This window comes from Gymnoscopelus braueri (assembly GCF_963280865.1).
Source record: "Gymnoscopelus braueri genome assembly, chromosome: 15".
NCBI classification, from domain to species: domain Eukaryota; kingdom Metazoa; phylum Chordata; class Actinopteri; order Myctophiformes; family Myctophidae; genus Gymnoscopelus; species Gymnoscopelus braueri.
Window position 1 is genome coordinate 34,992,998 of NC_137620.1, and position 21,121 is coordinate 35,014,118.

Consider the following 21,121-nt stretch of genomic DNA (forward strand, 5'->3'; position numbering starts at 1 on the left):
ATAAACACAAATTGTATATATGTATATGCATATTTGTATTGTGTTTGGTTTCAATCTCGTTAAGCTTGGCTATGTTTTTACACTGCCTGTGTGGTACATAACTGTTATTGTGCTCTAATACATTGGTTCTCAAAGTGGGGTCCAGGGACCCCCAGGGGTACTTGAGGGGGTTCCAGGGGGTCCCCAGCTAAATGATGGATAGGAACAAAATGGACCCTTATGGGGTTAAATTAATTGATTTTACAATATGAATTGGGGTCCCAGAGATGCCATTAAATGGGGGTCAGTCAGTAGCCTAATGCATGTCAAACTGGGGGTCCTTGAAATCAAAATGGTTGAGAACCACTGCTCTATATTAGAGCTATAATTGTTATGTTATAACATATAATTGTTTATGATTGTTATATGTTATGGCTGTAACAAATTTTCCTTCACTCACTTCCATGTCATATGGGTATTTGATAGGTTGCCATAGTTACCCACTGAATATTGGTACTCCATATATGGAGCTATACGACGTATCTAACTAACTTATCTAAGTCTGACATGATCACAAACTCCATGTATGCATATAGCTGACTCATTGTGACATCAGTGAGAGGTCACGAGCATCCAGCCAAGCACTATAAAGGGTGGTCATCACACTCTGAGTTAAGGGTTAGGTGCAAGCAGTATTTATTCCACTCCTCGCTCTATCTCCAAGACACGACTTCTCAAGGCTATAGTATATTCGCATTCGACCCTGAAGTTCCTTATCCAGCTCTCACCCGGAGAGACTCCAGCATCTTCCGTACGAGTCAGGATAGCATTACAACCCAGTCATCAGGGGTGACATCTCGGTTAAGTTCTTCCGGACACCACTGCGACCAGTTCCCTTTGAATAGTATTTTATAATAATGGTTTATGTTATGGTCTTTTCACCTTTTCTCATATTGATGCCTGACAATAGATCATTATACATGAGTTGCCAAGAAATTACATCTTTGTATCCACTTACTACACTGCAACGTTCTGGTCCATGCTCTGCCTCTCAAGGTCCATAAGATTGAACCAGCATGAATTGTACTCGCTGCCTCTTACGGCTTCAGAGGGTGGGGAGTGTGTCCCTGCATCATGCCTGCCTGATCCAGTCAAACCAAGCCTCTGCATCAGCCCTCACAAAGGCCCTACAGCTGCACCGCAAAGATGGACACTTTGGACAGGTAAACATAAAGTAATGGCCGGTGTATTTCTGCTCTGAAGGAAGAGCCATGACAATGGCTTTCGATAGATAACAACTCTTTTATTTGCCAAATTGACACGCAAACAACCAAATACTGTAGATATAACGGCTACTTCCATCACATGCGGTGTTTAATAAATGGTAACATGACACACGTTTCTCCCCCAACACATTCACATAGTGAACAACAACGTAAATAAAGGTCTATAAAACGATAACAAATACTCAACGCAGCCCGCGGCTTGCTGGGAATCCTTCCCCAGCCACTATTTTGGGTATCAATCCCTCTATAGGCAAACAGATTGAAATAATTTAAAAAATAGTGAAAATAGCAGATCTGCAAGGCAAGCTCACAACACGTGAGCCTGTAGATCTATTTTCACTATTTTTGTACGACACCATTGTGCGATGAAGTATAACATTATGTTTAAGTGGTTAATCAATTCTTTGATATGAAAAATGTATTGTGGAAGGATAACCTTTGTACAAAGTCTACAAACTAACACATGTCAGTGGATGCAGCAAGGATCAGCAGAATATTATGAGCACAAACTGTATATATATACCGTGGCTACAACATTAATATTTTGTTTTTCAATCTGTTAAAAGTACTGATAAATATAATACAATAATGTAAGTAATACAGTACATAGCACCTCTCTCCAAAGCATTTTACAATCTGCATTACACTGAAATCTCACCCATAGCTGCTGAGGCGTTTCCATGGCAGCCCAGCGTGCCAGACGGTGCCCGCACACTTTGGAGGAGAGGAGGAGGAGGGTGATGGTGGGAAAAAGAAGGACAAGTCGCTGGTCAAGCATGACGACATCTTTGAGCGCGTTGACAAGGAGGTGAAGACCAAGGCCACCTTCAACAAGGTGGTGGACGTCTTCATCAAGAAGGACATTCGACGCCGGGGTCACGTGGAGTTCATCTACGCCGCCCTGAGCAAGATGGCGGACTTCGGCGTGGAGCGAGACCTGGCCGTCTACAATAGACTGCTGGATGTTTTCCCCAAGGAGGTGTTCGTGCCCAGGAACTTCATCCAGCGCATGTTCAACCACTACCCCCGGCAGCAGGAGTGTGCTGTGCAGCTACTGGAGCAGATGGAGAATTATGGTGTGTGTGACGTGTTCCTAATATCTGTTTGTCTTCATGTGTTTGTGTCAAACTAATCCATTTAATCCATTATACAAAATAATACATTTAAATAAAGTAATCATTAATACATTAATAATATATTTTAGCACGACATCGTTAAAAACAAGGCGAAGTATAAAACGAGGCTTACTTGGTTAATCAGACTTCTAGATTTAGTCAATTATTAAAAAAATAAGATTATTTGCAGCAATTCAATATTGACATGAAAAATAATAATAATGGCCTTCTCCATTATTCAAACAAGGTATTGATAAGAATAATTGCTAAGAAAATAATCAATGGCACCCCTAGTTTGCATTGAGTATGGACCTCCAAGTCATGAACAATATTAATGGGTAGTTGTAGTAGTGATATTTGCCACACATCTTTAGCTGTATACAGTAGCACATTATTATGTATTATTAAAAAATTTTTTACAAAATACTTTATTTACAAATAAAGTGAAACACAATAAAGACGTAAGAATGAGCATATGTAAGACCAATAACATAAGAGCCTGTAGAAGTGTGTTTCCACAGGCAGTTTTAGATTATGTGATTTTAAAGCAGGTCTCACAGGTTCATTCCAAAGTTGACAAAAGCTTATCACAAAAGTGGAGACCTTATCACCGCCCCTAGCCTTCAGTCTAGATTGATCAGAAGGATTTTAGGTTTCACTCCAGTGTCAGAGAAGTAATCTAACTATTATCCAGACAGAGCAGACCTTTGAAAGGAATCAATAAAATCTTTAAAACAATTCTAAAACCTGAACCATTGAAATGTATCACTCACACATCTTTCCCCCTTACTCTGTGTGTGTGTGTGTGTGTGTGTGTGTGTGTGTGTGTGTGTGTGTGTGTGTGTGTGTGTGTGTGTGTGTGTGTGTGTGTGTGTGTGTGTGTGTGTGTGTGTGTGTGTGTGTGTGTGTGTGTGTGCTTGCACGTGTGTATATGCATGGGCAGGTATCATGCCCAACGTGGAGACCAAAGTGCTGCTGGCTCAGATCTTTGGGGTGAAGGGCCACCCCTACAGGAAGTACCAGCGCATCATGTACTGGTTCCCCAAGTTCAAGCACATGAACCCCTACCCTGTGCCCCATCAGCTGCATGCAGACCCCGTGGACCTGGCCCGCTTCAGCCTCACACGCATCGCTAACGATCTCGACTCCAAGGTCATCGTTTACCAGGTACAGCGTGTGTGTGTGTGTGTGTGTGTGTGTGTGTGTGTTGTTGTAGCCCAAATCTCATCTCTCATAGAGTGGAACAAGCCTATTAACGGTATTCAATATTACTGGGCCCCCCATGTTTTTTCAAGCCATGGACACACACTGTACATCAATAACAATATCATTGTTAAGAAGCCATCGCGCTAAAGTGAATGAATGAAAGACATTTTATATCCTTCAGGACGACACCAAAACATAATTAATTATACAAAATGTCATTAACTTCTCACTAACTGAGAGTTAAAGTCTGCAATGCACAACTCGGATGCCTGAGTACAAACATGTTTGTAAAGATTTGCAAGCTCTGTTCCATTTTTCCAGGGCTAGTGGGCTAACACACAATGAACCCAGTATGCATAATTTGATGTTGTTTATAAGTGCCTTTTCAGCCTTAATTTGTTTAAAAGCTGTGTCTCTGAAGCTTATTTGTCTTGCAGCAGTTATTGGATGCTTTCCCTGTGTATAATAGTAATCTGATATACAGCCTAAGTTTGATAATGATGATTTATCAAATTGTATAATAATATGAATAATATTATTTCAGTATTAGTTCAGTATTATTATGCAGACAATATGTAGATGTGTTGCCAGATGGAAGAGATAATCATGTTTCCATCTCTTCTCTCGTAGATGCCGTGCACAGACATCACCGAGTCAGGAGAGGAAGTCACACTTCCTCATATTGTAGGTATGGAAGCATTTCATATCTCATTCATAATATTATATATATATATATATATTGATTCACGCAGCCTTTGTTACAGTATACACAATGAATCTATACGACTCCTCATCATATTCCTTGGAAAAGACACACACACACACACAAGATTCTGGAGTAATATTGGGCAGGCGTGTGGCCGTGTTTAGCTGTTGATATCCAGGCTTACTTGCAGACACAAAGGTCCATTCTCTTTTTTCTTTTAAGGCGGCTAAGTCAAATCTTATGGCTCTTTTCGACTACAAGAACTAAGTGAACATATTTCATGGGTTCAGGATTTGTTTCCACAAGCTAAGGCTTGGTTTCAGATACGTCACTACGTGCCGCGTTGTGAGTTTGTAGATCAGCTATTTCTGTTTTTTTTATTAGTTTTTAAACGATGTAACTCATCCATCAGAGGTCATTCTGGTTATAAAGGAAATCTATCGCAGAATTTCATGGGTTTTGGAACGTTCTGGGTTACCCATCATAGTCGAAAAGAGCCATTAGACTTGCATTTCAAATAAAGATTGATTCCTCTTCTGCTTCTCTCTGCCTGATGACAGGTACCCAAAGTCCTGACCAGATGGAGCTGCTTGCCAAACACAACCCCAACCGGCCAGTGTTTGTGGAGGGGCCCTTCCCTCTGTGGCTGAGGAAGACCTGTGTGTACTATTACATCCTCAGGGCAGACCCTCTGCCACTTGAGGAGAAGGTGGGGATACCCTCCTCTTTTGATTTTGTCAGTTGATGCTGAGAGTGGTGATGCATTTTTTAGTGTAGTAGTGTAGTATCGATGAGATGTTTTGCTCTTATTGCATGACCAATTTTCCATTTCCAATGTGTTATTGCTTAACTCTCTCAGTGCCAGGCCCCGAGTTATCCCGAGTTTTAGGGTTATACCCTCAGTGCCAGAACGAGAAATCCCGAGTTAAAAAAGAAATAATTTTTTTTTTTTTTTTTTTATGTTCAGAACCCAAGATATCATTATCTGAAGATTTGCAGCTCCATCCACTCTTTGTTTAACCTATAACTGAAAAAGGCTGTATCTCGCTGTATTTCTCTGAAAAAAAAAAGATTTTTTTTAATTTCATTGGCACTGAAAGAGTTAACCCCATGTGTCATTTGCTTATTGAGATTATTATGATTTGAGGAGCTGTATCACTCACTCCCCATTTTTCTAAAAGAACTCTACAACAGTGGTTCTCAAACTTTTTCATGCCAAGGACCCCCAAAATGATATGTATTTGGCCGCGGACCCCCATCTCAAATATTTTGTTCCAGGGACCCCCAGAAGCAAAGATTTGAGTTAAAAATATTCGCATAAAAATATATATATTCAAAGTTTTGCACATTTTCACGATTTTTCAAAAATAGCAGATCTACAAGCTCATAGCGCGGCACTCGGTGCCGCGCTATGAGCTTGTATATCTGCTATCTTTTAATAGCCAAAGTATTAAAGGTAAAAATGATTGTGATGCTATATTAACACATTTTGCTGGGAACCCCCTGGTACCCCCCCCCCCCCCCCCCCCCCAAGGACCCCTGGGGGTCCCCGGACCCCACTTTGAGAACCAACGCTCTACAAAGATACATGGGAGGAAGTCAACTCGCAGCACATCAATGATATACAGTAGACTTTCAGTATAGATCCCATGCAAAACTACAAAATTGTGTTGTGTGTGTATATATGTCAGGTGGAGGAGCCCTATGATCCAGAGAGGTGCTTTGACTATCCTCTTCAGCTCGACCTGGACTTATACCGCGACTTGGGAGATGAAGAGACCTTCGATGTGGAGGATTGTAAGTTATATACTGAAGCAATTCACTTCTGTGTTGGCATAATAAAACATTAGTTACTCATCAACATTAAAGGTCTTGAAGTCAATAAAAACCCATATGGTCCACGCTTCTGAATAGAATTGCAGAGAGTGGTGTTTGAGGCATTTAGTGACCGGATTACCCAGCATTGACCATACTCCCATTTAGTTATTTTAATTCATGGGAAATCACCATGGCTGCCATTGATATCATGGCTTTGAAACCCGACTCATGACCCAATGAAGCATGTTATGCTCCTCTCTCTTTCCTGTAGTCCTTCACTGTACTATCATGTAACGAAACAGAATATTTACAGTGTTATTCTTTCTTTCCAGTGGACGAGGGTGCAGTGTTTGCCATGTGCATGACGAACCAGGGAGACCAGGCCACGCTTAACCAGTGGATCTCGGGCCTGCAGCAGAACAACCCCATCCTGGGCCGCGTGCCCACCCTCTTCCGCCTTGAATCTGGACCACGGGAGCTCCAGGGAGTGGGGGATCCTCCTAACGCGGGTCACGGCTACCAGCCCGAGGCGGAGACGGACACCCAGGGCGGGGAAGAGCGGACGCAGCCCGAGGCATTGCTCGACATCACCGTGGAAGAGGAGCCACGACGCAGCGGGGGGATTAAGCAGTGAATCTTGCTCCCAGGACTGTTAACAAGCAGGCCCAGGTGTCATGGTTGACACCTGGAGGACATAATGGAGAAAACAAATGTGTTTACGCAGACGATAAAGCTGAACAGTTTTTCTCTTGAAAATCTGTTATTTCTGTCAAGCAACACCGTCATACGACGACGTATAAATTAGACTTGAGTTGTAATTAGTGTTGCTGGCAATCAGATTAAAGCAGCACTATGTAAGCCTCCTCTTCTACCCCGGATTTGAACCCGGTTTCCTGCGCAAGTGCTGACATTATTACCATTGAGCTAATAGTCGGCCTGCTTGCTCAGGAGATAAATTGAATCTTGACCATCAGGTCAAAATTCGTGTCAGATCCTGTGTCTAGGTGAGACATGACCTTTGACACAATGTCTCAATAGAAGAGCAGGGAGACAAAATACAACCACCCTAATTGTATAAGTTATATTGTATTATCATATTGTACATTCTCTACCATACAGATTGGACAAAATTGCATTTTATTCATTAAAAAAAAAAGGTAAATAGTGAGGCTTTAATCCAATGTCATTGTACTCTGCCGCATATAGCTGTAGACTGAAACAACGAGAGTAAGCTGTTGTGAGTATAAATACTGTCCATAATTACTTTTGAAGATAATGCTTCCAACAAGACCATGAGAATTGATTGTCAAAAAGTCTCATTTACGTCCCAAAATAAATGATCACTTTCTTGTTTTCACTGTCTTTTGTGGTCATAAATGCCTTTAAAATATTGTTTGACTCTGACTGGTTTACCACTTAACTGTGAATGTGCGTGATAATATAAGGAAGGACACAGATGTTTGTGTGTGTGGGGGGGGGGGGGGGGGGCTCACCTCTCGGGTCTTGTTGGTGAACCATCCAATCTTTGCCTTCCCCTTTGTGTGGCCCGTAGTCTGGATAACCCCTGGGCTGTGTTTGTAGGTTGGAAATCCAAGGTTGTTATATTCCAAAATGAAACTTATCTGAAAAGGAGGTACAGTAAGGCCATAATGCTACACATGGTGAGAGACCCAGCAATTCACAGCCAGTCTTATGCACATACTGTAGCACCTTGCTCAGCCCCACCTCGAATGGTCGCAGCAAAACCCCTCGCTCAAGCCAGCCGTGAACAATGCTGTTTTGAAATTATGGTGGTTAATGGTTGCTATTATTCATATGCACATCAGTTTGACACCCACTGAATCATACTCCATTTGACCATTACCCTGACCTTCAGCAACTTCATTGTTAAGTCCTGCTTAAGTGCCCTTTGACAAACCCGTGACATTTCATTTTGGTACAGTTTGTCTAACACTTATCCACCCTCTCACTTTGGTATTTTAATATTCTAATGATTCTATTATATTGAGAAATTTGAATAACAGTGCAGCATTTTATTTCTTACCTCTACTGCTTTTATCAGTGAAGTTATAATACATTCAGTTAGACTAATCTTTTGTTTACCTTCACATGAAGAGGTCTCTGTGTTTCTCAACGTTAATTGCAACGTTATCTGCAAAAGCAGATTATTCCCTCTAGCTACCTTGAACCTCCCCAACCTCTTCCAAATGCAGAGACATTTACTTACTATCTCCAGCCACTTTCAGATAAACAAGCATGGTCTCAGACAGAAATTAGACAAACTAATATAGCAAAAATAAGTGCTATTTGCAATTGTAGCACTTGTCATAAATGAGGCAATATTGATCCTGGGTGGCGTAGATACATTTGCCTTATTTGGTGGATGAGCTGCTGTTTCATAAATACGTGAATATTACTTTTTACTTGGGATTGTTTTGCAAAGCCTTCCACATTTAAGAGGCCTTCTCATTGAATCAGAACCACTGCAAAGGTACAAAAGGTTTATTAGTACCGAAAAGGCATTTGAACATTCCCTTTTAGCAGGTAAACAAGTAATCAAGTCAGAATTACATTCTTGTTGTAAGTTAAAATAGCTTGGTCAGTTTAGGATATTTACAGTTTGTTATGTTTGTGTAGGCATGTTCTCTCTAGCAACATTTCTATCTCTGGCTTTGACTCTCAAAGCATTGTGCTCAATAGGACATTGTTTCAGCATACAGGAGATCAAGATTTGATACAAAAACAAAGTGGAATGCATTCCTGACATAATGTGTAACATACAAATGTTCATCCATTTAACTACTCATGCAAGAAGGCCTTTGGATCTTATATATTCACTAATGAGATCTCTAACATGGAATTAACTAGCTAAATATACCAACAATGTCATTGATTGTAATTGAAGGATGCAATAAATAAGGATTAAATAAAGTTAATTTGCATTGGCTGATTGTTCAAAAAAAAAGGCGGGAAAAGGGTAGAATAGTCCAATCGTACAGTAAAAGATTTGGCATTTCTCAACCACGTACAGTATGAGTAATAGCATTTTGTGTCATATTTACAGTGCAGAATGTTTATTTAAGGGTCAACAACATCACATGGCAAAGCTGATATGAATAGCTGGAGTATTTGTCATTCTTTAAATAGTTCAGAAAGTTACAGTGAAAAGGTAACTGAATACAAAATATCATCAAAGAACAATAGCTAGTTCAGTGTTTTGAAGTACAGTATGGTGCATTACTGGCTACAAAAAACATCTGCAAAACATTAGCATCAGAACCCCCAGGCATATACACAACACCCCCATGCAAAGACCCCCCCTAGCAAGGGAATAGAACGGTCTTGGACCTGAATACCAGCTTTTTTTAATTATCATTTGTGCAGTAAAAACTCTATACAAAAAAAATTATAGGAATTGTCAGCATTTTTCAAAACAATAAAAGGTTTTAAGTATTGTGCGGTGTGTATGTGTGTGTGTAGTGTTGGGAAAGTTCACTTTCTACATTAACTACCGTAGTTCAAAGTTCAGTTCACAAATTGTAAAATGAACTAGTTCAGTTCATAATTCAAAATTTTGAAATAAAGTTCATGGCTCCAAAAAAGAACTAGTTTATAGTTATTTTTGTTTTCAATTCGTTGCTGCGAGCTATACATTATTTGTCAAAATTATTGCCACAGCCCATATAGAACCACAGACAGCAATTATTTTATCCGTTTTAACACTGAAACTATATGTCAGATTCATCTTCGCCGTTAGCCTTAAAGGTAGGGTAAGTGATTTTTTTTATAAAAAAAAAAGAAAAAGCTTAAAGTACTATATTCTGATAGTAATCATTGCTACAGAGCGTTTGTTCGGTCTAGGGGTCTCTCCAGCTCTTTAGTAAACAGAATATAGTACATTTTCAGGTAGGTGACACATTTTAAGCCAATCAGGAGAGAGCATTGAAAATGCATTTTCTGTTTAATAAAGGGCTGGAGAGACATTGGAGACTCCTTATTTGGACAGGACACTCTATAGTAACGAGCACTATCAGAACATAGACCCATTTTGCAATTATTTGAATAATTGCAAATCACTTACCCTACCTTTAAATCAAGACTATCGTAGATGTATTTTATCGATTTTAACATTTTCTCTACGAGAGTCTTAGCGACCACCCCCCCAGTTTGCCCTGAAATGTCACCAGTAAAGCCTGTATTTCTCCAAACATGTACAAATGCTAAATATAAAGGTGCTTACCCGCTTGCCCCAAATGTTAACTAGGTGTCCGGAGTATTTGTGCAATGTATTAGTCCATATTTTTCAATTAAGAACTGTTTTAATCCTGTCTGTGGCCGATTCTGTCAGAAGTTCCCAATGGGTGGTAGTGACGGGGAGCATCCGGTGAAAGCCGGAATTACACTCAATGTAAACAGGAAGTAAACGAGGGGGGGGAAATGGCGTTCGGCCACAAACTGGATTAAAACACTTCTTTATTTAAGAACGTGGACTAATACATTGCACAAATACTCCGGACACCTAGTTAACATTTGGGGCAAGCGGGTAAGCACCTTATATTTTACATTTGTGAGAGAGCGCCGTTCACAAACGCCAGAATGAACACGTTCACAATAACGTTCATCTAGCGGAAATACAGTACGTTCAGTTCACGTTCGCCCAAAACATGAACGAGTTCATGAACGATCGTTCATTGAGCGCGTTCAGGCACAACACTGTGTGTGTGTGTGTGTGTGTGTGTGTGTGTGTGTGTGTGTGTGTGTGTGTGTGTGGTAATTGAGGTAAAGCTTCTTTTGTTGGTGTGTGTTCCTGATACAGCATTCACTTTCAAGTTGACCTTCTATAAAAGGTGACTAGACTGACTGAAAATGTGTTTAATAAATAAGACAAAAGGCAAGCTGACGGTCTTTTTTCTCTCTTCCCATCCAGAATTCACTTATGGAGGTCTGACATTTAGTTCCTTTGTGCTTCTGAAAAACAGGCAGCAGGAGAAACAAGTTAGTCAAAATGAAAATCAGATTGTTTGGCAGTTAACATCAAGTTGCACTGTTCTAGTATTTAGGAAATACATGACCAAGCAAAAAGTAACGCAGATGCACATGTGGGAAAATTATACATCAAAAGCTAATGCTGATCATGCTCTGCCAAATAGGCGAACAGCGTGAACACTAATCTTGCCTATAACAAGAACTGCATGGCACACATACGTAGTCATTTTATGACACAAAACTATAAATACCAGAGTAGTACTCTAGCTCACTGGTTCTCAACATGGGGTCCAGGGACCACCAGGGGTCCAAATGGACCCTTATGGGTCTATAACTCCGACCATTCGGTTAAATGTGTACACTCTCAAGGGTGACGAATAAACAATCCGAAAATGTGTCACGAATATTTCACATCAAACGATTAATTTGTAGGTGATTCATACAGGTTGATGTTTTCATTCGCGCTGAAAAATCGACCTCGTTTGGAAATGTTATTATACGTTGTTTTATCATCGCATTCTGTGTGGATGTAATCATGAGACAAACAGCAATTTAAATTAGTGCAAATTATTCACAATAAACGCTCCCGGGGTATCAGGACCTTCAGAGTTAAATTAACACAGAGATTAAAGCCTCACTATGTAACCTTTGTTTAATCATTTTAATTTTATTTTGTCCAATCTAGGTAGAGTATGTTAATACAATATAACTTATACAATTGGGGTGGCTGTATTTTGTCTCCCTGCTCTTCTAGTGAGACATTTAGATCGTGTCAAAGGTCACGTTTCACCTAGACACAGGATCTGACACAAATTTTGACCTGATGGTCAAGATTCAATGTATCCCTCGAGCAAGCAGGTCGGCTCTATTAGCTCAATGGTAAAAAATGTCAGCCCTTGCGCCGGAAACCGGGTTGAAATCCGGGGTAGAGGAGGAAATTTGTTACAGCTGATTTAACATTTTGAATCAAATGGGGGCCTACTCTATGGCCTAATGCATTTCAATCCGGGGGTCCTTGACATTAAGAAGGGTGAGAATCAATGCTCTATAGCTGCCTTCCCCCCCCCAGCTCCAGCACATACCTGCCAGGGCCCCGCCGTGCTGCCGCAGCTGGCTGGTGAAGAAGCGCTCCCGCTGGGAGACCTGCTCGTCAAAGGCCTCCAGGATGCGCCTGCGCTCCGGGGCGTCCAGGCTCAGGGTCTCCGGGTGGGCCTCCTCGATGTGGGCCCTCACCACCGCCGGGCTGTGCGAGTACTGCAGGTCCCCGCACACCATGCATACCAGCAGCTGGTTCAGAGGGTCGTGGTCCATGAGGTAGCGGTTCCTCCACACGGAGTCTGAGACGGGGCCGTCTTCGCTGTTGTTGTTGTTGTCGTCGTACTCCGAGAACATCGCGTCGGAGTCATCTGAAGGGCGGTGGAAATATATGCAGACAATGACAGCTTTTACTATGCATTGTATGCCCTTATTCTTTAATAAACACCTCAATCAATCAATCAATCACAGTGAAGAAAATGAAAGGATTTCTTAAGAGATTTGGTGTAGACTGTAGAGTAAAAAAAGAAAGGAGGGGACCAAGTATAGACCCCTGGAGGACCCCGGTCAATGAAGTATGCAGGGAATAAGTGGTTAAAAGTGTGACCTAACATTTAAATAAAAGTTAATAGCGCACCTTCCACTGGTGCCCCGTAGCTGTAGTATCCTAGCTCAGCCTCCGAGGAAGTGCTATGAAAGACAGGGTAAAGTTACTTTCACTCATCATCACGTATTAAAGGGATAGTTCACCCCCAAAATGACTTTTTTTCTATCGATTACTCACCCCATGGAGTCTTGAATTCATGGAGATTTTTTAGTTTTGGTCCCATTCCTAAGCCAATCATTTGATGACCAGAAGAGACTCAAAGAGTTTCCATTGAGTCTCCTACCGGAAACTCTGCTGGTCAAATTATTGGCTTAGGAATGTGACAAAAACAAAAAAAATCTCCATGAATTCAAAGCTACATGGGGTGTGTAATTGATGGAAAATAAGTAGTTTTTTTGGGCAAACTATCCCTTTAAGCTCATCATAAAATTAAGCTTGCAAAGACAAAAATGTAATGCAAGAGTCACCGAGTCACACCTCATTTGCTGCTCAGAGTCCCCATAGGAGTGTCCCCACTGGCTCGAATCCTGCAGAGGTGATAGAGTAGAGGAGGATGTGAGTTTGACGAAAATGTTTGAAGCACAGTAATAACTTTACATACATAGTCAAATTCAAGAGTGTTCATTTAAAAAGGTGCTGTAAGTGATATTTTGGGTAAAAACAACTAATGTTTTTGTTAAATGGTGCATTTATATAGTGCCTTTAGCCAAAGCGCTTTACATTCACCCACTCAAGCACACATTCACACATTCAACAGTGGAGGCAACCGTGCAAGGCACCAACCTGCTCCTTGGGAGCAGTTAGTGGTTTAGTGTCTTAATTCAACACTAACCCTGGGAGAGACAGGGATTGAACTGGGAGTCCTCCAATGCCCATGCTGGCACTCACCCCTCCCCACAGTTAAAGCTTAACAGTTAAAGCTCTATATTCTGATAGTTGTCATTGCTATTTAGAGTGTTTGTTCAGTATCAGGGGTGTCCACATCTCCCCAGCTCTTTAGTAAACACAAAATACATTTTCAGGTGGGTCACCAATTTAACCCATCGCATCTACAAATGTCTTCTAAATGCTAACAGTTTTCTGAAAACCATATGTTGCTATAATAGTAGTGGTTCTCTAACTTTTTCATGTCAAGGACCCCCAAAATTTAATGTATTTGGTCGCGGACCCCCATCTCAAAATATTTTGTCCAGGGACCGCCCAGAAGCAAAGATTTGAGTTATAAATGTTCCCTTTTTAAAAGATATATATTCAAAGATTTGCACAACTTTTCATGATCTTTAAAAAATAGCAGATCTACAAGCTCGTGTGCTGTGCTATGATCTTGTATATCTGCTATTTTTGAATAGCCAAAGTATAAAATAATGGCTTTAGCTAAAATATAAAATGACACAGATGCGTTACCGGATTGAATGAGTTAATAGAATCAGGAGAGACAACCCATTTATCATCTTAAATTATATAGTGTTCCAGTTCCAATTTATATATATTTTTTCTTAATTCCAATTTCCCTTGTTTATCATGTTTCCTGTATGTATCTCTATCCTGATTGCATGAAATTGGTATCCTGACCTGAAATGGATTTTCTGTTTACTGAAGAGCTGGAGAGGCTCCTGTTACTGAACAAACACTCTTTAGCAAAGATTACTATTGGAATAATGGAGCTATTCAACACTTATTTAAAAAAATAAAAAAAATATGTAACACATTTAATGATAGTGTGAAAATGGATCCTTACGGGTCACACACTCCAGATTTTACTGCGTGTAGAGCAACTGTCAATAGAGACTATGATCCAATTACTACGAATCCTAGACCTCTCAAAGTCTTACCTCAGTCTCCATAGCCAGGTGCTGGCCCTGGGCCGGCAGGATGGGCTTCCAGTTGTTGGGGGCTCTCTTATGGGACAATTCTCTGTCCCGAATGGCCTTCCTGGCTCTCTGCTCTTTCTTCTTCACCCTCCAGTACTCGCGTTTCCTCCTCAGGAAATCCTCCTCAGACTCCCCTGGAATGGGCTTTGGTGGAACCATGGTGCTGATGGGAGACAGCTTGCTTGGAGACGATCCAAAACTCGGGGGAGTCTGAGGTCGAGGGCAGGGGATTTTCAAGGGAGTGGATGTGCAAAAGGAAGCCTGTCCGAGGGGCTCGATGGGTTGCAGGTTCATGCTCGACAGCGGGTTGTCTGGGGGGGTGAGCATCGGGAGAGTCGGAGCCGTGTCTCTATCTGTCCTTTCTTGCACCTGAAGTGTCCACTTTCTGACTTTGGGCGGATTAGATGCCGTTTCCTGTTGGTTTTCAACCAATAATAGTCTGCCATCCATGTGGTTACTGAGCGAGGGGACAGTGGCGACACTTCGTATGGGAAGGGAAGTAGTGTTGAAGGTGGGAGATGTCTGGAACGACTGCTGCTTGATGGGAGAGATGGACACACTGCTGACGGGGGGCTTGACCTGGAGTGTGTCAGGAGGCTGGCCAGTGTTAGAGGTAGTGGGGCTGACGACCAGGACAGTGGGGATGCTATTCACTGCAGTAAGAGTCGCAGTGCTGGGCTTGACTTGGAGGGCTGGTTTGGATGATGGACTGATGCCCTGAGCTGACTTTGCACTATTGAGGATGACTAGATTTGGAGTCTGAAAGAGAAAGAGTTTTACATTATAACGTTTTTTTTTTCATGGTGACTGACATGGTCGTATGACAAGGTATAAATTAGCCATTATGTTACCATTCAGCAAGTCAATCTAATGAATTTCAATGTCAATTTTACAACTGAGCAATATTTCATGTTTGTGTCAAGTTCTTTCAGAGCCTCTCTAAGTGAAACACCCCCCTCCCTCCCTTGCTTAAGCGTCAAATGCCAGAGAGGTTTGGGGTGTGATGATTCAGGTTTCAGGCTCAACAGTGGCCTTGGCTGCATGATAAGTAAACTTCTTTTGTTTATTAACCTTGCCCAACTAACAATGAGCTTGGAGGCAACAAGTTTGCTGGGTCAACTAACTGACTGAGACACAAACCTGCACTCTGACATAGCAGGTATTTACTTTAACATCCAGAAAATCACAAATAATGTACACAGCATCATAAAGAACACAAATGTAATTTGTAATTTAACAGTATTTAACTAAAATTGGTTACCGAGGTTACCTTCTTTTCTTTTATCTCTCATCTAAAGTACCTCATAATTTCTAGTCTAAGTCCTACACTTCATATAGAGATGCCATTTAGGCATTTTTCCACATTCACTCACCTGAGTGGCTTTTGGAGACAGTCGTCTGTCGCTGACCCGCTGTCCCCCTCCATCTCCCTGCCTTGCCTTGGACTTCGCTCTCTGCTGTCTCTTCATCAGCCGCCAGTATTCCCTCTTCTTCTGCAGACAGTTTCCACCACTCTCCTCTTCGTCCCCAGGAGGTTGCGGATGTCGTTGTTGCTGGTGTTGCATTAGCTGAGAGTGATTCTGTTCGTACCGTTGACGCCGTTGTTCACACTGTTGATCCGAGGGCAGGTGGTGAAGCTTTGGGGGCTCTGGGGAGCAGCATTGCTGATGGCCCACTCTTTTGGCCCTCAGACTCTGTGCCCGCCGGGGAGAGGATAAGAGCGGGCCGTTTAAGGCCACCGTGGCGGTACGCAGGCTTGAGGGTGTGCGAGATGACGATTCTGAGAGGGACACGGTGGACGAGAGCGGAGCAGAGATTACTTCATTCATCTGGGGGGAGGCCTTGGGATGTGGGCTTGATGAGCACTCAGGTGCTGGGCAAACATTTCCCTGCCAATTCTCGTTTTGAAAGCTGAGGTCAGCAGCCACCTTCTCTTCGTCTCCAAGCGAGAGCAGAGATGCTTTTATCTCGTCCTTTGAGTCTTCCCCCAGCACACAGGCCTCCGTTTCAACATCAGCAGGCTCACTTTTGCACTCGCTGACCGTGCTGAGCGTCTCTTCCAGGAGTTTCTTCATGGAGGCCACGGCGAGGAGAGTGGTGGCTTGGCTGTCAGCACTCTGGGCTGGGTCGGGCTCTGACTGGGGTCCCAGGGAAGGTGGCAACGGGGGTTTGATATCTGGACAGATGGCTTGTTCTGGCTGAGAATTTAGGTCAACTGCTGGTGTCGAGTCTCTCTCTTGTTTTATCTCGTCTGACTGCGGTGTGGTAGGCGCGCGGCGGGGAAGAGGTTGGATATTCACTGCATGGTTAGGAACATTTCTGCTTGGCGTCATATTGCTCACTCCTACATTTTGAGCCTGTGTCAATTTCTGGATCCTCCTCCTCTGTAAGGCTGCGCTGACCCTGGCTTGTAATACACCCTGCTTTAACCTAGTGGTGCGTGTTGCCCTCTGCTCACGTTTCTTCAACCTCCAATACTCCCTCTTTTTCGCCATCCTCTCTTCCTCCGTCAGCTCCGGATCCAGAGAGATCGCCACTAGTGATCGAGAGGGCTCGAGGCGGCCAGTGCTTGAGAGGGACATCTTCATGACGCAGCCGCCCAGGCTCGGCCCTGCCGCAGAGGAGAACGCACCCCATGGTGCCGGAGGGCGAGTGAGCTTGATTTGACCTGGACGCTGTATGATCAACGGGGGCGAACGAGCAGCGGTTTTATTTGTGCTTTCAAGCTGACTCCTCTGTCTGCTCAACAGCAACCTCGGGGGCTTGTTTACTCTCTGGCCTGCGAGTGGAAAGGAGACCTTCACCTGAGCTGGCCGGAGTGGAGGTGGAGGCGGAGGCGGGTTTCGTCTCATGGAGTCTGATAACATCACACTGTAACTAGCATTACCTCCAGGCTTAGATTGATGAGGAGGTTGGAGCTGGGGCTGTGCAGTGACATCATTACTGGGCAGATGTACTACTTCTTCAATTTTGATGGCTGCTATAGGATCTATCGGAACTTGGGGAATATTAATGGTCACTGTGCCATCCTCTTTGATGAACCCACCGATGGTCTCAGAGGCGTGGGTGATGGTGCATCCGGGTGGCTGGGTCACGACGTTGCAGGCCTCTGCCCTGGCTCTCCTCATTTCCTCAAGTATATTCTGGTACCGCTTCACGCGTCTCATCATCGAATCCTTCTCCTTCAATGTGGCCTTGACCTCCGTAGACTGCTTCGCTCGCTGCTCTCGCTTTTTGACGCGCCAGTATTCACGCCTCCTGGCCGCTGTCTGCTCAGGGCTCTCATTGGGGTCGAATCTGGGAGGGCTCATAGCACTGAAGACTGCAGCGTGAGATGGAGACCGCCCCCTGAAGCTTCTGTGACCCAGGAAACTCCTCTGAGTTTCAATGAATCCCCGTCTGGTCATCCTACATCGTGCGATTCCTCGATTAGTGTTATAGAACTGGATGTGAAGGGGGAACTTCCTGCTTGGCTCTGCTGGGTGCTTCTGAACAACATGATGAGATGTAAGAGCTGCCTGCACCATCTTATCCACGTCTGGGTTTTGTACTTTAATCTGGACTGCTTGTTGGCGAGATGCAAGAGCTGTCTGTGTCGTCTGTGTCATATCATCCACATGTGGGCTTTCTACTTTAATCTGGACTGCTTGTTGGCGAGATGCAAGAGCTGTCTGTGTCATATCATCCACATGTGGGCTTTCTACTTTAATCTGGACAGCCTGTTGGTTCTGCTCAGGTTTAAACATCATTAGCTTAGGTGGTGGTAAACCCTCATTCTCCTTCATGACAGTTAAGCCAGCATGTTTAGGCATGGAAGCTGATGCTCTGGCGTTCTTAAGCAGGCGTCCAGCATCTGTAAATGGGGTTTTGACCTTGGTTAAATAGTGTCTCTGGCCTGCTCCTCTACCAGATGATAGACATGGAAGATGCTCCAGGACTGCACTGCCTGGCTGGCTCGTTCTGTGCACTGTCTGCTTCTGCGGCACCACATCTGCGCTCTGCGTCCTCTCTCTAGTCTTAGCTAGCCTAGCCGCGTGCCTTGCTCTCTGCTCTCGCTTCTTGACCCGCCACAGCTCTCTACGCTTGGCGGCTCTTTCCTCCTCAGATGCTGGGGCACCCTGCACGATGCCAATGCCAGTGGGCTTCCTGGTGGTGACTGAGGCACTCTTTCTTCCTACTTGAGGTGTTGCGTTGGCCGGCCTTCCCTCTGCTTTGATAGGAACAGGGGTGGACAAAGAAGACACGAGCATCACGCCTGTGGCAACACTGGTGGTTAAAGGTTTGGATTGAATGCAGATGGCGGCTTGTGCCTTAGGCTGTGCTTTGGGCATCGACATGCCCTGCATAACCACACGCCTTTGTTGAGGTGTCACTTTGGAGGAGCTGCCATTGATAATAGTCACTCTGCCCTGTGGCTGGCATGGCGCAGAGTTGAGGGGTCGCACCATCACCCTGACTGGAGGCACTGGGGAGGGACTGCTGAGCAGAGCTCGACTGGGTTTGGATGAGGTAATGGATCTGCTCACTGCACTGCCTGTTGATAGGCATTTCACTGCGTCTTTGCTCACCACAGCAGCTTTCACCTTTTTGCTCAGACTGGTTTCCACTGAGATCTTACTCACTCCATTTCTACTAGACACTGGAGATATATTAACAACTTTTGGGGGTCCATAATTTTTCTGCAGTGGGGCAGAGGAGACAGTCATGGAACTTGAGAAACTGGGTACCAACGATACCAAAGAGACATTTCTACTCCCTGACAGCCGGGCCCGCTGCTCTCGTTTCTTGTTTCGCCAGTATTCCCTCTTTTGGGTGAGGGTGGCATCATCAAACTCTGAGGCGGGTCTATAGCGCTGGGATGTTAAACTGCGATTCTCCCCTTTGCATTTTGTGGGTGGCATGCTCCTGGTTGCTCGTACAGCCCCACCAGTTCAAACCCTAAAATACCAGGAATTTCTTCATTCGTCCATCCAACTCAGTTCATCTCCTCAGTGCTACTCAGTCCAGCATTCTCCAGGGGGAAAGTGCAGTCCACTTACATGTTGTGAGCTAACACATTATGTTGTAATAGATGTTTTCGCTGTGCCCAGCCAGCTGCCAAACCTCTCCGACATCACATCAGCATGGAGAAGTTCTGCAGGAGGAGTAATAAATATATTTGATACAGTGCTTTCTGAGCCATTGCAATAAATGCTTCAAAGAAATGAGGATTTTGGTGTAGACTAGATGTCTTTAAAATAGTAAACAAATCTAAAGCGGTTCTCTGTATGCTGTTATTTTCTCATGCATAATTCAGTGCTATTAAAAAGCTAAAAATGCAGATTAGCTACAGTATGTATGCAAGCATGTTACAGTATATTCAGTAGTACAGTAGGCTATAGTAGTAGGCTACAGTATCCCTGGTCAAAAATGGTAACACAAAACGTTACTTTGACAAATATCAAAAAGCTGATTTCGCATCTTAGGCCTACATGTAATTCAACATTTGTGTTGAATCCGTTGAAATACGTGTGACAACAGAAAACGGCGTATATATAAAAAGCACGCACCGCGAAGCTTCACCATTAAGCAAGATTTCCATTTATGATAGCCGAATATTGTTCGCACACGGTTGCAAATACATTATCACAAAACGAGCACATTTGCTAGAAAAACATCACATAATGCGGCCAAAATGTGTTTTTAAGTGGCGGGCATGTTCTACTACAACCAGGAAGGAAGCAGAATGACACTGTCCCTTTAAACCTGTCCCTTTCTATCACAAATTATATCTGTCGAGAGCCATTTTTCATTCTTTATTCTATTTACGTTTGATTAAAACGGCGATGTAAACACGACCAGCCGTTGGGCAAATGAAAATACACGCGTAAAAACGGATTTCTTTGAGGCGTTTTGAGCACAAACCGTGCCTAAAGCGCTGTCTCTCCCACAGCGCACAATGGACAGAAAGAAAGATCTTCCTCCTCCTCTGTCCACACGGACTGGCGCCTGTCTGTGTCTGTTGTCTTGTCTAAAATGAGAGCTAAAAACCCCCAATAAAGGCGAGCTCGCATCAACGCAGGACGCTCGCAAACATGTGGAGAAAAAAAACATGCACACTCGTTACCTTTTAGTTTAAAACCACCTAACTTTCCGGGACAGTTTGTTGGAGGGTTTTTTGTGGACAGATATTTCTGCCAGGACACTGCAGCTACTTTCCGCCAGGCAGCCTTTTCTCTCTCTCTGTGTAGCTGCCTTGACAACGCAGTGAAAAGTACCAGGATGTGGGACCTGGGTTTGCTTGTGTGTGGTGTAAACTGCGTGGCGTGGACATATACAATACTATTTACTGGCAGCACTGTGTCGACCAGTGGACATGTACAATACTATTTACTAGCACTGTGTCGACCAGAGGCCCTGTTATGACGAATGAATAGCAAATTATCAGAGAATAACCGGGGAAAACGTCGACTAACTAACTGATAGGCTGCTCATTTGAACTCAGAGTTCATTAGGCTATTTTATGCATAGTA

At 43.4% G+C, this 21,121-nt stretch overlaps 2 protein-coding genes across 2 annotated transcripts in view; one reads left to right on the forward strand and one right to left on the reverse strand.

Moving 5' to 3' along the window:
* ecsit (ECSIT signaling integrator) overlaps positions 1-7,502 on the forward strand; it is a 7,638-nt gene extending 136 nt beyond the window's left edge. The window contains exons 2-8 of the mRNA XM_080452239.1: positions 1,036-1,202; positions 1,930-2,341; positions 3,324-3,547; positions 4,217-4,274; positions 4,853-5,001; positions 5,984-6,089; positions 6,443-7,502. Of these exons, the coding sequence (XP_080308365.1) occupies positions 1,056-1,202; positions 1,930-2,341; positions 3,324-3,547; positions 4,217-4,274; positions 4,853-5,001; positions 5,984-6,089; positions 6,443-6,744 (1,398 nt within the window). The 5' untranslated portion in view covers positions 1,036-1,055 and the 3' untranslated portion in view covers positions 6,745-7,502. The remainder of the gene's footprint in view (positions 1-1,035; positions 1,203-1,929; positions 2,342-3,323; positions 3,548-4,216; positions 4,275-4,852; positions 5,002-5,983; positions 6,090-6,442) is intronic.
* A 2,365-nt stretch (positions 7,503-9,867) lies between these two features.
* On the reverse strand, positions 9,868-20,822 carry LOC308101688 (uncharacterized protein). The gene is made up of 7 exons (XM_080451134.1): positions 20,716-20,822; positions 15,983-19,743; positions 14,571-15,368; positions 13,216-13,265; positions 12,769-12,821; positions 12,179-12,502; positions 9,868-11,078 (listed from the first exon to the last, which is right to left on the reverse strand). The coding sequence occupies exons 2-7, from the start codon at positions 19,508-19,510 to the stop codon at positions 11,062-11,064; spliced, it is 4,770 nt and encodes a 1,589-aa protein (XP_080307260.1). The 5' UTR covers positions 19,511-19,743; positions 20,716-20,822; the 3' UTR covers positions 9,868-11,061.
* Between the last annotated feature and the right edge of the window lie 299 nt (positions 20,823-21,121).